This window comes from Polyergus mexicanus, unplaced genomic scaffold (genome assembly GCF_030449975.1).
Source record: "Polyergus mexicanus isolate NDT 795.1 unplaced genomic scaffold, iyPolMexi1.0 SCAF_15, whole genome shotgun sequence".
NCBI lineage: Eukaryota > Metazoa > Arthropoda > Insecta > Hymenoptera > Formicidae > Polyergus > Polyergus mexicanus.
This window is the reverse complement of record NW_027223335.1, coordinates 4,675,745-4,690,399: the sequence shown is the minus strand read 5'-3', so window position 1 is coordinate 4,690,399 and position 14,655 is coordinate 4,675,745. Positions and strand designations below refer to the sequence as shown.

General features: G+C 30.0%; 2 protein-coding genes across 2 annotated transcripts in view; one reads left to right on the top strand and one right to left on the bottom strand.

The window, feature by feature from the left end:
• The window catches only part of LOC138939875 (serine/threonine-protein kinase 32A), a 52,951-nt gene that overhangs the window by 36,199 nt on the left and 2,097 nt on the right, over window positions 1-14,655 (bottom strand). The gene's annotated exons all lie outside the window — the stretch shown is intronic.
• On the top strand, window positions 3,596-10,012 carry LOC138939876 (facilitated trehalose transporter Tret1). The gene is made up of 5 exons (XM_070308152.1): window positions 3,596-3,954; window positions 6,660-7,189; window positions 7,382-7,687; window positions 8,094-8,296; window positions 8,536-10,012. Exons 1-5 carry the CDS (start codon window positions 3,873-3,875, stop codon window positions 8,828-8,830), a joined length of 1,416 nt encoding a protein of 471 aa, XP_070164253.1. The 5' UTR covers window positions 3,596-3,872; the 3' UTR covers window positions 8,831-10,012.

The following is a 14,655-nucleotide window of genomic DNA, read 5'->3' as shown; positions in this document are numbered from 1 at the left end:
TAGGGAAAAGAAATTAGATCATGTTTTATCATTAATCTGTTTATTTATATGTGCAAATACGTATTTCTCAATTAGGAAGCATTTTTTCGGAAAGAAAATAATGTTTGCTATTTGAGCATTAAATTTCAATTCCTAAATTTCTTCTGGCTTCTCGGCTCGCGAAAAATTTTTATTTTGCAGGCGACCTTATTTAATTGTAAAAGATTTGATGCAAGTTCGGATTTTCATCATATGAAGTGCTGGCCCGGAAAAGAGAAATATTAAATAAAAATATTGTTTTTGTGTTATTTAAATTTCAATTATGCGATAACTTTGAGCAGTGCGAGAACTACACTAATATTCGTAATGCATGTTTAACGCTAAACTTGGTAAAATGCATATAATTCTTCATTTATATTGTAATTCAAATCGCATATAATTAAGAATGAGAACCAGATGTCGTTAGCGTTAAATGTACACTGCGAAAGCGGTTTTTTTTACTCAAGAGTCTACTGACGCATTATTGCGCGATCGTATGATTCATTAAAGTGTTCAGTAAAACAGATACTTAACAATAATGCGATTTTCTTTGCATCGATCATCACATCGTTGCGACGATTGCGCGATGATTATTGTATTAAATATTTCCATTGCTAATAGCGAAAAGCGTGTTTGAATGTTCGCGAGGAGCACTATTCGTAAAGCGAAAGTTTTCTTCCGAATGTTGAAAAATTGGATTTTGAAGTTTTTCGATTGAGAATCTGAAAAGTTTGAAATTCGAAGGATTTCGAAGATTTCAATCAAGAACTCGTAAATTTTGTTAAAAGAAATAGTGAAACTTCACATAGGATCAAAATTATAGTTTTGGATATGTAGAATTTCTCACATTTGGAAATATAAAATCTCTCTTTTTTTTTCTCTCTACCTCTCTTTTTATCTCTACCCCTCTCATCACCCACACCCCTTATGTATATATATACATTATTTATATAGATGGAATTTTATTCTTTAAAAATTCCACACACCATAACATTATATATATATCTATATTATTAATAGATTTATTATGATTTTAATTAATATTTATTATGATTTTAATTAAATTTAATATAATAAAATAAAATGTAAAAATATTGAAATCATATAAGTATTTTATCTATACAATATAGATGTTAAACAAAATATAAATATGATTCTAGAGCTGAGAAAAAACCTCACTATTCTCAAGCAAATACGAGAGTATTTAATTGGAAACGTAATCTGATTATTCACAGTCTACATATTATTTAACGTATATAAAAGATAATTATTAATCATATTAATTATAGCAAATAATTTCCTGATACTTGTCACGATCGCGTTTAGAAAAGAAATTTCACAAAGCGTCTCACGTCACTACCTTACTATTTGAACGTCGCCTTGTGAATGACAACACGAAAGCACCTGTGATAACAATAACACCCTATACATCGTAAAGGCCAGATTACCATATGTTATAATCAATTTATTGCCGTTCTGAAATATTTAAAATTTTACACATTATTTTATTGTAAAAATTAAAACAGAATATTTACTACTTTGCATTTTATATTATTGTAATATTGATAAATATATTATCATTGCAAATAAAATGTTACATTTATCCGAATAACAAAATCAATTTTATTTTGATTAAGAAACTATTTGTATAAATCAATTTAATATTATCACTCTTTATCAAATTGTCAATTTTCAATATAGGCGTAATTTTAATTTTATATAATTAATTTGATATAAGACATAATATACATTTGAGCGATCAATTAATATTATCTTAGATTATTTGACAACAAATTTTAACGATGATACATCGATTAAAGGAGTTAGCCTAATTCGTACGCTTTGGATTTATAAAATCGCATTTTCTTAACGTTTTTCTCTTTCTTTTGAAGCGTTTAAAGAAGCAATGCGATAGTAACGAAAAGATTATATATTAGCTCTGCATTAGATCATCGAAAAAAAAAGATTTAATCACTAAACAAATCTCGAAGTTCACTTAGAAAATCACGATAACGGCTTCTTAGTTGTATTGTAACGCACGGCGTCATGGATTTTTCGCGAAGGCAGCAGATAAAATACGATCGCATTCCGGATATCGATCCACGATCAAATATAGAAGTGATTTATCGACGTGATTCTATTGCAATTCCTATCGAGCGTATCTTATACTAGAAAATTTCTTATCGAAAATTGTAAGTTTTTAAACTTGCATATATGAAAGATTTATTCATATATTAAATTTAAAATCTATCTGGTTTGCGCGATCAATAAGCGCGAAATTCGCCGCGACGGTGGAGAAAATCGAAAATTGCCCTGCCAATAATTGAAATTGAATTGAAATGTCTTTCACATGAGCTTTTATTTTATTTGTAAAATTGTCGAATATTTTCGCGTCAAAATGGTTTTCATTTTACGATGAACACTCTCATTGTACGTAGTTTCATGTGAACAGGCTTTTATATATTATACTAGACCGCAAACAGACTTGAAAAGCAGTCATTTACGATTAAGTAGAATATATAGGTTGAGTTAATATTTATTCTGTGTCGTATTCCAATTTGCCGACAGTTATTCAAATATAAGCTATTGTAATGTATAAACAAGTATTAATTGATAGTTATTTAGAGACATATTGATTAATATTCTGTCCATTAATGTATTAATTATATTCTGCCTATTTGTAAATAGCTATCCCAGTTTTACCTTTAGCAAGACCTCTGTTAGCGGTCTAGTATAATATATAGAAGTCTGTGGTTTCATGTGATTATGCTAGATTCATTTGACTAAAATATTCCATAAATATTTTATAAGTCCAAATATACTGTGTGTTTATGCAACAAATTTCACAGCGTATAAGATAATTATTGCGTAGTTTATATATATATATATTACCCCATTTTTAATACGGATCAGAGACATATATGTCTTATCTCGCATAACTTTCTAATTTACTGATTTGCTGTATGGATTTTTTGTTAATTTCTCGAATAAATTGTAAATTTTTTAAGAAAGTTAACTGTCTCTGATACATTTTTTTTTTTTTTTTTTAAAGGATTAATGAAAGTTTGACGGTAACCGGCAAATATTACTTAGAAAGAATATTCAAAATTACTATGTTATATAGTTATATCTTGCTATATTAATTAAAAAGCTCGACAAATAGGATATTTTATTAATATGAAGTTTAACAAAATTGTCACTATATATTTTATATAAAAAAAAATGTTACTTATTTTGCATGAAAAAGGAGTCTCTCATAAAAATTGAATTGAGTGATCCAGTTTTCTTTACTTTATCTTATCAAAGTATCACGAAAAGTTCGAAGATCGAGAGGTATAAGAATAAAATATTTGAAAAAAATTCTTATTCTCTTCCTCATTTGCAGAAAAATTGCGAGAAGTATATCGAGGATGAGAAAAGCGAAGCGACACGTCGATTCTATGAAGGATATGTCCTATAGATCCGCTCGTATTTCTGTTCATCCTGTATCGACACCGCGCGTTCGTTTTCGATTCCATCATTCGTTTCGCCGATCTCTATTTATCGTGATTTCTAAATTTTTCTTATTTCGATCATAAGAGAACCAGATAAGCGATAAAGATTAGTGATAATCGGTGACTAGATAGTGACGGTCATGATATACGATGGCCCTAGTAACGGATCGTTCATTTCGCATCGAGCGGCTTCGCGTTGTCCGAAATGTGGCTTGCGCTTTTTCTTCGTCATTAGTGTTTTTCCGCGTTACTCGGAAAATCAAGGGAAAAGGGTGGACGAAACGAGGAATTATCGCCAAGTGTCGTAAACGTTGATTTTTGTGCTTCAAAACCCTCGAAGGGGTAACCTGATTCACGAAGATGGAGGGCACCGGGATGATTAGCGGTGCTCCCGTACATCGGGAAGGCAAAAAGTTGTGGCAGTATCTCGCATCTATTTCCGGTATTTAATTTTTAATACACTATACAGTCATATCCTTGTGTGCTTGAAATTATGCATACGTATTTAAAATGATTGCACGTATCATATATTTAATAAACAATCCGTCGAATGTGTTGTGAACATACATATTTAAACTCCATTTTCATTGTTTACTTACTAACTATATTGTATATGCTCGAAGAGAATATGGAGTATATTATGTCAAATTAATAGTATATATAAATGTGCATCAAATTATAAATCATTAATAATGTTTATTATTTCCTCTCTGCAATTGCGCAATTCAATTATTAATCTATACGTGCGCTACGATATCTAATATTAAAATATCTGACATTAATAATATCAGATTAATAAACGTTTTTAATGTATGTTTCTTATGATTTTATTTTATTATGTTTTTTTTTTTTAAAAGACTTGTTTTTATGTGAAAATAAATAAAAATTGTCTTTACACAAATTAAGAAATATAGATTGCTTGTGTCATTTCTTTGAACATCGAAAATTTAAGGCTCAAAAATAAATAATGTCCAATTTTATTAAAAATGCATTCTCTTTCTCTCTCTTTAAAGAAAAAAATAATTAATATAAAATAGGGCTTTATATAGATTCTCATAATTTTTTAAATTCATTTATCTCTTTTACGAGATTAGTTTCTCTCTATTTCAAATGTTCTTAATTCGTTTTTATAAATAATAAAAATTGGATTGGAGACAATTAAGTTATTATTTCGCGATAATAATTGCTTATTTAGATAATATCAGCTTACTGCAATGCACGTGTCGGCCGATAATCATGATAATCATTATGCTATTATCACGATTAACGACGTGCTATCATGTGCGCAAACAATTGATTTGACTGTAGGAAATATGCGCGTTTCAAACTTTAATAATTACTTACGCCCGAAAATTGTTAGTAATTTCTTAAAAGTCTTATTTTTTGGAAATAGAATTGTGGTAGAGAATACTAATATTATATTTCTTTGTTTATTAAATTATTAGATTATAAAAGTATATAGAGATAAGAAAATCGCTAAGTAATAAATATAAATTCAACATGTATCTTGATAACGTTTTCCTAAAATTTTTTTAATCCGCAAAATTTACTTGTTAAGAAGTTTGACTCTCTTATCTACATAAAAGTAATCAAACCTCTTAATTTCGAAAGAAGATAATACCGTTATTAACGAGATAAAATCTTTTATATTTTTGATCATCTAAAAAAACGTCTTTCACACGTTTGTCTTTTCAATTTATACACAACTTATTTTATTTGCACATATTTTTTACCTGACACAAATAATGAAATTTTCATTCTGTAAACAGTTAAAATTTCACATGGGAACATGCTACAATATTATGCTAAAAAATTATGTTAATTATTATTTCTGATATGTTTTTACAACAAATTTTATAAATACAATGTTAATAATTAAAAAACATTAACACATTAATATAGCATAATTATTACAAATATTTAGCGCGTTTGGTAATTTTATGTATATAAATTCAAATTCTGCTATTTTATTACAATATTCACATTTCAGTTGTATCTGCTCGTGTCTTGTCGTATTCATTTCACTTCGCTCGCAAGTATAATAAATGATAAATTCACAAGAAAAAGGAATATTACGTGCGCGCGCGTCGGCAGACTATTTTCTAAACTTTCATGATTTTCCTGCAAAATTACAGTAAAGCCTGGGTTTTGTTAGGGACCCTCCATTATTATAAAATTCCGCGCACCAAATAGGCTCATATTTTGCTGACTGAGATCCGGCGATGGTCGTAATATTTTATTGAAATGAGTGTCGCATTTTGCTCTGAGATGAAAGATGTAGACGTCCCTAAGCCATCGAAATTCAATGCGATGTAATTTACATACATACATTTCTGATATGGATTTGAGATCTTAAAGAACAGTGGATTTGCTGTCTCGTGCGACTTTATTCCACGAATCTATCCATTTCATCCCTGACAGATCATAATGCATCACTGTCTTTTCGCGACGGCGGCTTTTACTATTAAGTTGAATTGAAGTTAAACACGAATAAATAATTCCTGGCTGCCCGCCTTATCACGCATGTTAGATAATCGTTTTTATGAATATTCCGCGATTAGTATCCATTATATATGAAAAATTTAATTCTTTCTGGATTATTAATAATGCGGATATCGTCATTATTTGTCATTGATTTGATAGAGTAATATAATCTGCTTGAAAAAAAATTTCATTACGTGAAAAAATGGATAGGAAAATAATTGAAGAGTATATGAAATTCTGTTCGTGTATCTTATCGAAGAAGATATACCGTTCCCGATAGATGATAATTTATAGGTTTCACCGAATGAGTGCAACGGTTTGAATGAATAAACTGATAAGATTGACCTGAATGCGTAACACCTGCTGGAAAGCACGAAGTTTTCCACTAAAAAATAAAATAAATATTCCACATATTCTTAAATTTTTTAAAAGTCTCTAATATTAAAAAATAGTTGTATATTAAATTTCTTTGTTGAAAAAATAATTTTAAAAACGATTTGTAAATTGTGCATAATTTCACCAAGTTTATGGAGAAAAAGTAAATAAAAAAATCATTTTATTCATATTATCTATTTATCCTTTCACAACCGTTATTAATCTAATATTATTATATATATTTAATTTTTTCCTCTTGATATTAACTTTATATTTAAATCCCTTGAGCATCCATAATGGCCATCGGCGTCGGCACCGCTCTGGCCTGGACATCTCCTGTCCTGCCCCAGCTGTCCGATCCGAATTCATGGCTGGTCATTACCAAGGAGCAAGGATCCTGGGTGAGCTCATTGCTGGCTCTGGGCGCGATGCTGGGCGCTGTCTTATCCGGACCGATGGCCGATAAAATTGGCCGGAAAAAATCGCTTCTTTTGCTGACGGCTCCGTTTCTTCTGTCCTGGGTGATCATTATATTTGCCTCCAAGCTGTGGCTGATCAACGTAGCCAGATTTATAGTGGGCATCGGCGTCGGCGCAGCTTGCGTCCTCGTACCTACTTATATCTCCGAAATTGCGGAAACTTCTACCCGAGGCACTCTCGGTGCAATGTTCCAGCTATTTCTCACGTTTGGAATTTTGGTGGCCTTCGTGCTTGGAGCCGTCTTGAGTTACACGGCGCTCGCTATAATCTGCGCTCTCGTAGAGATCGGTTTCTTTGCTTCCTTCACGTGGATGCCGGAATCACCTGTTTGGCTAGTGGTAGGTCAAATCGATGGATCCTCCGACTTGTGTCTTGTTATTATTTTTTTTATATATCTTTAATGTTCTGTATTAAAGAACAATTATATATATTTGATATCTAAGAAAATAATTGTAACAATCGGAGTAAAATGTGATCAAAGTTCTCATCCGACTAAATAATCATCCGAATAAAAATTCGAATTTTTGCAGAATAAAAAGCGGAAACCGGAAGCCACATTGGCGATGGCAGTCCTCCGGGGTGATTCTTACGATCCGTCCGAGGAACTCGCAGAGTTCCAGCGGGAGGCCGAGCAGGCAGCGTCAAAGAAATCGAGCATATTCGATCTTATACGCACTCGAGCGGCCAAAAAAGCTTTACTCGCTTCATTGGGTGCCATGTTCTTTCAGCAATTGTCCGGCATAAACGCAGTGATCTTTTATACCGTTACCATTTTTCAGGCATCCGGAAGCTCAATGTCGCCGGAACTCGCCTCTATTGTCGTAGCAATCGTTCAGGTACGCTTATCGATATTCAGATTACGTAAAAATATTAATTTATAAAATTCGAAAAAACGTTATGTCTTTTAAGCATTTTTTTTTACCTTGCGGCGGAGAATAGAGCAGAAAACCTTTTTCTCAAAGAAAATCTCAAAAATTTGATTAAAGTTATTTCTTTAAAGGATTATTTTAGCTTTTTTTCCCCAGTTAATTTGTCGAAGATGAATTTATATGAATTGTATACATAATTCCTTGTGTAGGTTTTATCTCCAAAATTTGTTTTTTTGCGATTTAATTATATATGATAATCGTAATCAGCGCGATATACATCTGCGATGTATATCTGCATCCATCTTCCGCAATTATTGTTAATTACTTAATCGTCGTGGATGACGATGTTTATTTGAAATGTCATTTTGGATAGACGATGATGTCAGGTGTAGCAGCTATAATTGTGGATCGTGCCGGAAGGAAGCCATTGCTTATATTTTCCTCAAGTGTTATGACAGTCAGTCTTGTAGCTCTTGGTCTGTACTTCAATATTAAGGCAAACGGAAATGACGTCAGTAATCTAGGCTGGCTGCCGCTCACATCTCTGACATTATTTATGATCTCCTTCTCTATCGGGTAAATTTTGCAACAAATATGTATGCATATTTTCAAATGATCTAGTTATAAAATTTGCATTGCTATAAACATATGATTTGATGTTAAAAATTGCCTTGAAATTAGCAATCACATATAAACTGACTACTTAGATCTTTTCGAAATTGTAAAAATTATAACTCAAGTGTTTATAATTATGTTATAATAAACACAAAAAGAATAAAAAATAAATCATTCACAGTGTTACGTTTTATGCGTAGGCTGGGTCCGATACCGTGGATGCTGATGGGTGAACTATTTCCTGCAGAGACCAAGGCGGTCGCTTCCGGTATTGCCGTGATGTTAAATTGGTTCCTCGTATTTCTGGTGACAAAAACTTTTCCGATGATGAACGATGAATTAGGCGCGGACGTGACTTTCTGGATTTTCGCCAGCATCATGGTAGCCGCTACTGCGTTTACATACTTCGTTATACCGGAAACTAAGGGAAAATCTTCTCAAGAGATTCAGGAGGAGCTACAGGGCAATGCTCGATTCAAAACGACGAATACCTGAATAGCACTGACAAACGCGAAAATTCTTGCACTGTCGTATATTAGTATACAAATGTTGAATTAATAACAACATTCATCAAATAGCGTAGATAAAATTTAAGATGTTGTTTATTATTAAGTTAAACTGTAGATATAAGATCTTGGCGCATCAAAGCGTGAGAAGATATGCATAAACGAGCAAGAAGGAGAAACAAATTTAAAAATAAATATCAAACTTACTGAGAAGAAAATGTTAATCTCACAAATACAATAATTTATCGTCTTCTTTGCTATCTCGTTCATAAGTTACATAAGTTTCAAGTTTATAAGTTTTTCGCACACACATATACACACTTATGTTCAAACATATATTATCATCATAAATCTTTGATATAGGTATATATAATTCTTGCTTATGCAGCTTCATCGACATGCGACGTACAACATTTTTTCATGTGCATTTACATATATATATATATACAATATATATAAACTATTTTGCGATATTAATCTTTGCTTTATTTTTCTCTGTTTATTAAATTATTCTTGTTGCAGCCATAAAAATAGTCGAGGGTTTAGAATAAATATTTCCTAAAGCAATTAGCAATCCCTATTAATCGAGTTCTTTCTTAAAATTATGTGTGATAATGCACGCTATTATCTGTCTGCTCCAGAATACGACAAATATCTCACAATAGTACTATCCTGCTCTCGAGAATGGAAAAATTTTTAATGCTGCTGGCTACTAGATACGTCTTATGTTCGTTATTTTTTTTCTCGCTCGTAAATATCTTTGGACGAGCGGTATCTTACGGCGATAACGCAGATTGCGATTGAAGCTATAAATGGCTATTCGACAGCTGTTGAGATTAAAATTGCAAAAAATTTAATGCGAATGGACATTAAAATCTATTTTTATAACTTGTATCTTAGTCCATAACATTTAACATTTAAATTTCGAAGCAAATTTCGGACGTAATAATAAAGTTGACATAAAACAGTTGCAAATGACGTAATGTTAATTAATTAGATTGTCCTTAAAAAATTCTCTGTGTCGATTATAAAAGAGCTGTAGGTGCTATATATTTGCAAAACGATATATAATATACAATACAAAAGAGACAAATGCAATAAATATATTTTCTATCTTTTCCAAATCAATAAAAATTATTTAAATTTAAAGCAACAATTTTTTAAGGATTTTTATTTTCACGGTCTTCTTCATATTACATTTTAAATTATTTTATAAATATCAATAAATATCAATAATTATAAGTATTAAAAAGTTTGTGGAACTTTTCTATCACACAAAAATTAATGACAGTCGCATTTTCTTCTAATTTTATTTGTTAGTTCATACGGTTATGATAACTTTGCTCTTTTTTACGATAACTTTGGCGAAATAAGTAATTAAATTGACAGTCGATTCAACAATCATTGTTTTATCAGTGTGCCTTATTGAAGAAGCTACAGAATAAAATGCGGATGATATCATAAGATCATGATTACAATTAAATCTCTCTTTGCATAAGGTGCATGCTATATAAAGTGTATGAAAAGTAATAACTTTTCCTTTAAATCTTAAGTAATTAGCGACAAGATGAAGCATTCGTTTTAATGTTTGTTTCGAGCAACAATATAAACAAATGAATTCTAACTGCATATTTTGCAAATTATCAAGCGGAAAATAAAATAAACGAACATGTCAAAGCTATTTATTATTAAAACAAATTTGTCAAAGCCATTCCAGAATCACAAATGTCATCTATCTATGATATACAGTATATATATATATTTTTGTGTGATAGGAAAGTTCCACAAATTTTTTAATATTTATAATTATTGATAATTTTTTATTAAATTAATTTTGGAAGAGATTTATTATGTCAAAAGACATACTTGAATTTTTTATAAATAATTATTGTAATGTTAATTTTAAAATTCAAAAATTATTTTATATAAAAGATATTTAATAAGAAAGTCGCATCATAATATAAGTTATTTATTGTTAAAAATATAAATAAATATTTTACAATGTAAATAAATGACGAATTCTCTTACTTTTCAGTAATTTCAAAATAAGTTTCGCTTTTTGATATTTAATGCCTGGTCTAATTCTGAAAGTACTTATTGTTAGCATTAAGAGGCGAAATTTGGCGGTGATGATTTTTTTTTCTTAAGCTTGAAATTATCAAAGCACTTAAGACAACTATAAAATACAGCTGTAAAAAATTATAATTCTTCGATTAACGATAAGAATGTTTTTCATAGGAATTATCAATGGAATTTTATTTACGTAATGCTACTCCCCCGTTGGAAAATCAAACAAAACTTTCCAGTGGAAACAAACTATGAAAACGGAAAATTTTTAATTTACGGCAAGACATTATCTATTACAAGCCATAGCTCGCGGCGTTTATTTCAAGTCTTTATGCGTATCTGGTAAGTATAATTTGCCTCTGGTAAGCATATAATCTGCATAATTAATAAATAGAGATATTGAGTGTCGATTAATATCGTGAAATAAGTTCCTTAAAAATTACTTAGATTTATGTCGTTTACGTCAAAACCAGAATTTAATTTTTAGACAAGTAAAAAGACAAAATTATGACCAGTAAAGAACATTTATTTTTCAACGTAGTCTCCATTTACATTGCAGCATTTTTGCCATCGACGTACCAATGTGAAATCTGAATGTTTGCAGTTTTTCTTTGATTTTCTGGGAACTGTGTATTACAGTGTGTGTTACGTGATTCAGATGTCAGAACAACTCTTTCTATTCTGCCGATATTAACGCATTGATATGTCGATTGCAAAAATGCTGTGATATAAATGGAGATTACATTGAAAAATAAATATTCTTTATTGGTCATGATTTTGTCTCTTTATCTGTCTAAAAATTAAATTCCGGTTTTGATTCGAACGACCCAAATATATAAAAGATTAATATCCGAAACTGAAAACTTTCCCACGCAAAATGACGCGGATTACGCATTTTTAACATTGGCAAGAATAATTTTATCACTAAAATGATTTTTGAGTAAATCGTTCCTGTCAGTTATTGTTGTTTTTATACTAAAACACATTTTAGCTTTATAATTATTTGACTCTAGAGCCAATGGACAATCATTGTTCACGATTATGGATAACTGGAACATTATTTTCGCTTATTCTTTGATTATCTCTAACATTAAAAAATATCACGTAATGATGAAACACGTAATAGGTCACAATTTTTTTTCATTTTCTTATCATTTAAGATGATTTATTGCTTGTTTATATTATGCGATTTTGATGGGAAATATTTTTGATGTAAAACTGACAATATTTGAATTCTGGATTATATAAGATCAATCATTTTCATACAATAATATTTTTAATATTCTAAATTTAATATTCTATATTCTAAAACCCAGTAGAAAAAGTATGCTACTGAAATATTTACATATATACGATTTATACTATAAACAATGATCACAATGACTATAATAAAGAGAAATTGCTGTACTTTAAATTAATAAGGAGAATTATACAAGGTGTAAATTATATAATCTGCAAACAAATGTAATTAGAAACTTGCTCGAACAATTTGCCACGCTTTTAGGAATAATCGGAAATGCCGAGTTTCTGTTATTGACGCTAAGTAAATAGGCAAATATAATCACATAGATTCGTAGATATTAAATATATGAAGCTAATTTTCGTCACAGTTTTCTTCACTATAGTTTTCAGAAAGTTTTTCTATAATATCATCTCACATGTGATTCCTCGTACTTAATTATGTTTGCCCAGTTGTCAATAGCGTCAATAAAACTCGGCGTTTATTCAATCGCGACGAATTAATCAAGCAAGCTCTTAATTCAATTTATTTGCAAGAGTATATCTATTCTTTTTAATTTAGAACATATTGTATTAATTTATAAATATCCTGTCTTTTTCTAGATCATAATTCTAATTACAATATAAACGATGAATAAGAATTTTTTTTTCTTTAATCTCTATTAATATTAACTGGCTATAATCAGCTCATACACATAATTCTTTGCTAAAAACGTATGTAATTGATATCTCGTTGATTTGATTAATTCATTTATTCCAATTAATTTGCTTTTTTCTCGCGTGTAATGACTAATTAAGAATCGGATTGTATAAAAGCTCGTCGCGTAGGGTGAGATTATATAATCACGATAAATCATGTGTTTGGTTTGAAATAATTAAACGCGCGCGCTTGTTAGAATGTTGAGAATAATTTCATTGCGACAAATGTGACAAATAAATCGCTTCCTTGTTTTGCTTTGCGCGATAGCGACGCGATAATTATTGTATTTTAACTGTCGCACGAATCACTCACTGGTTAGTGTGAAAATTGATCGAATGATAAAACTGATAAAAAATTATTGCGCATGTGACATTCTGCGTCCGACTTATATCATATATTATATCTTTATATCCAATACATTGAATATACAGATCTAATTTCTTTTTTATTTTATTGACAAAAGACCATAAAAAATATATGCATCTCTTTTAGTAATTTTCTATTTTAATTATATTTTCATTCAGTTAATGTTAATGACCCAGAGAAATTTATTTCTTCTGAATGAAAAAGGTTTCAAAAGTATATTAAAATTAAAAAAGTAATAAAATAAATTTGGTCTAATCATAAAAGATAAAAAATAAAACAACGGAAGATAATTTTGATTAAGGCATTTGACACGGTATTTAATTGATTGAATAAATATTGAAGCAATAAGATGTACGCTTGCGATTTATATAATGATTGGCATTTAGTAGAATTCGCGTGATCGTTAGTGGATCAATATTTTATGATTAATTTACGTGTAATCGATGTTGAAGCAACGCTATAAAGATTAACCTGTTTATCGTTATCAAGGACTACTGTGGCAAAGATACGATACGAGCGATTGACATAACGGTGACACACACGATACATTCCGATAATCTATCGCTCATTTATTACATAAGGTATTAATCGAAGGCTTTTAATACAGCTCTTACTTGGCGAAAAGATCATTTTAATCAAGTGCCTGTGAGACAGCGGTAAGTAATTTATTGTTCCTTTCTTTTCTGGATTATCCGTCGCAAAATCTCCGCGATCTCTTAAATCGAGCGAGATTATCGGGTTACTATCGATAAACGATAGATTAGTAATTAGATCATCGATACGCGATGAATACGAGCGATACGCGATTTTTTTTTTTCGTTTACAAAAAAATGTAATGGATGGAGCGATTATCGATCCCTTGAAAGTCTTATGTCAGAGACAAGCTGAGAATGTGGAAAATGGAATTTTTTGTCGATGCGATAATAAACATTCGATGAGCGTGAAACAATGTATTTTATTCTCCGTTTGTGAAAATGTTCTAATTAATTTCGATCGTGAAAGTGATAATGCGATAATATAAGTTGCGCCAAATATTAAATTAATTAAATGAATTCTTTGGAAAATTTATTTGTTAGAACAAGTGTGCACGTTAACACGTAGCAATTTAATTGATCAATTTAGATATAACTTTATTTAATTATAATTAATACTTTGTGATCCAAAAGACTGAGCTCTCTTTATTCCAAACAAGATCATTTTCCGATGATAAATGCGTAAAAAATACACTTGTTTTAACAAAACCCAAATATACTTTTTTATTACAGTCCATTTAAGCCATGTAGAATTGTCTTTTAATGAATCTTTTTATTGGAATAAAGATGAATCTAATAAAATTCATAGAAAATATTAATAAAAATGAAAATTTGAGTTTATATATATCATATTTATATATAGCTATATATATATATATATATATATATATATATATATATATATACAAG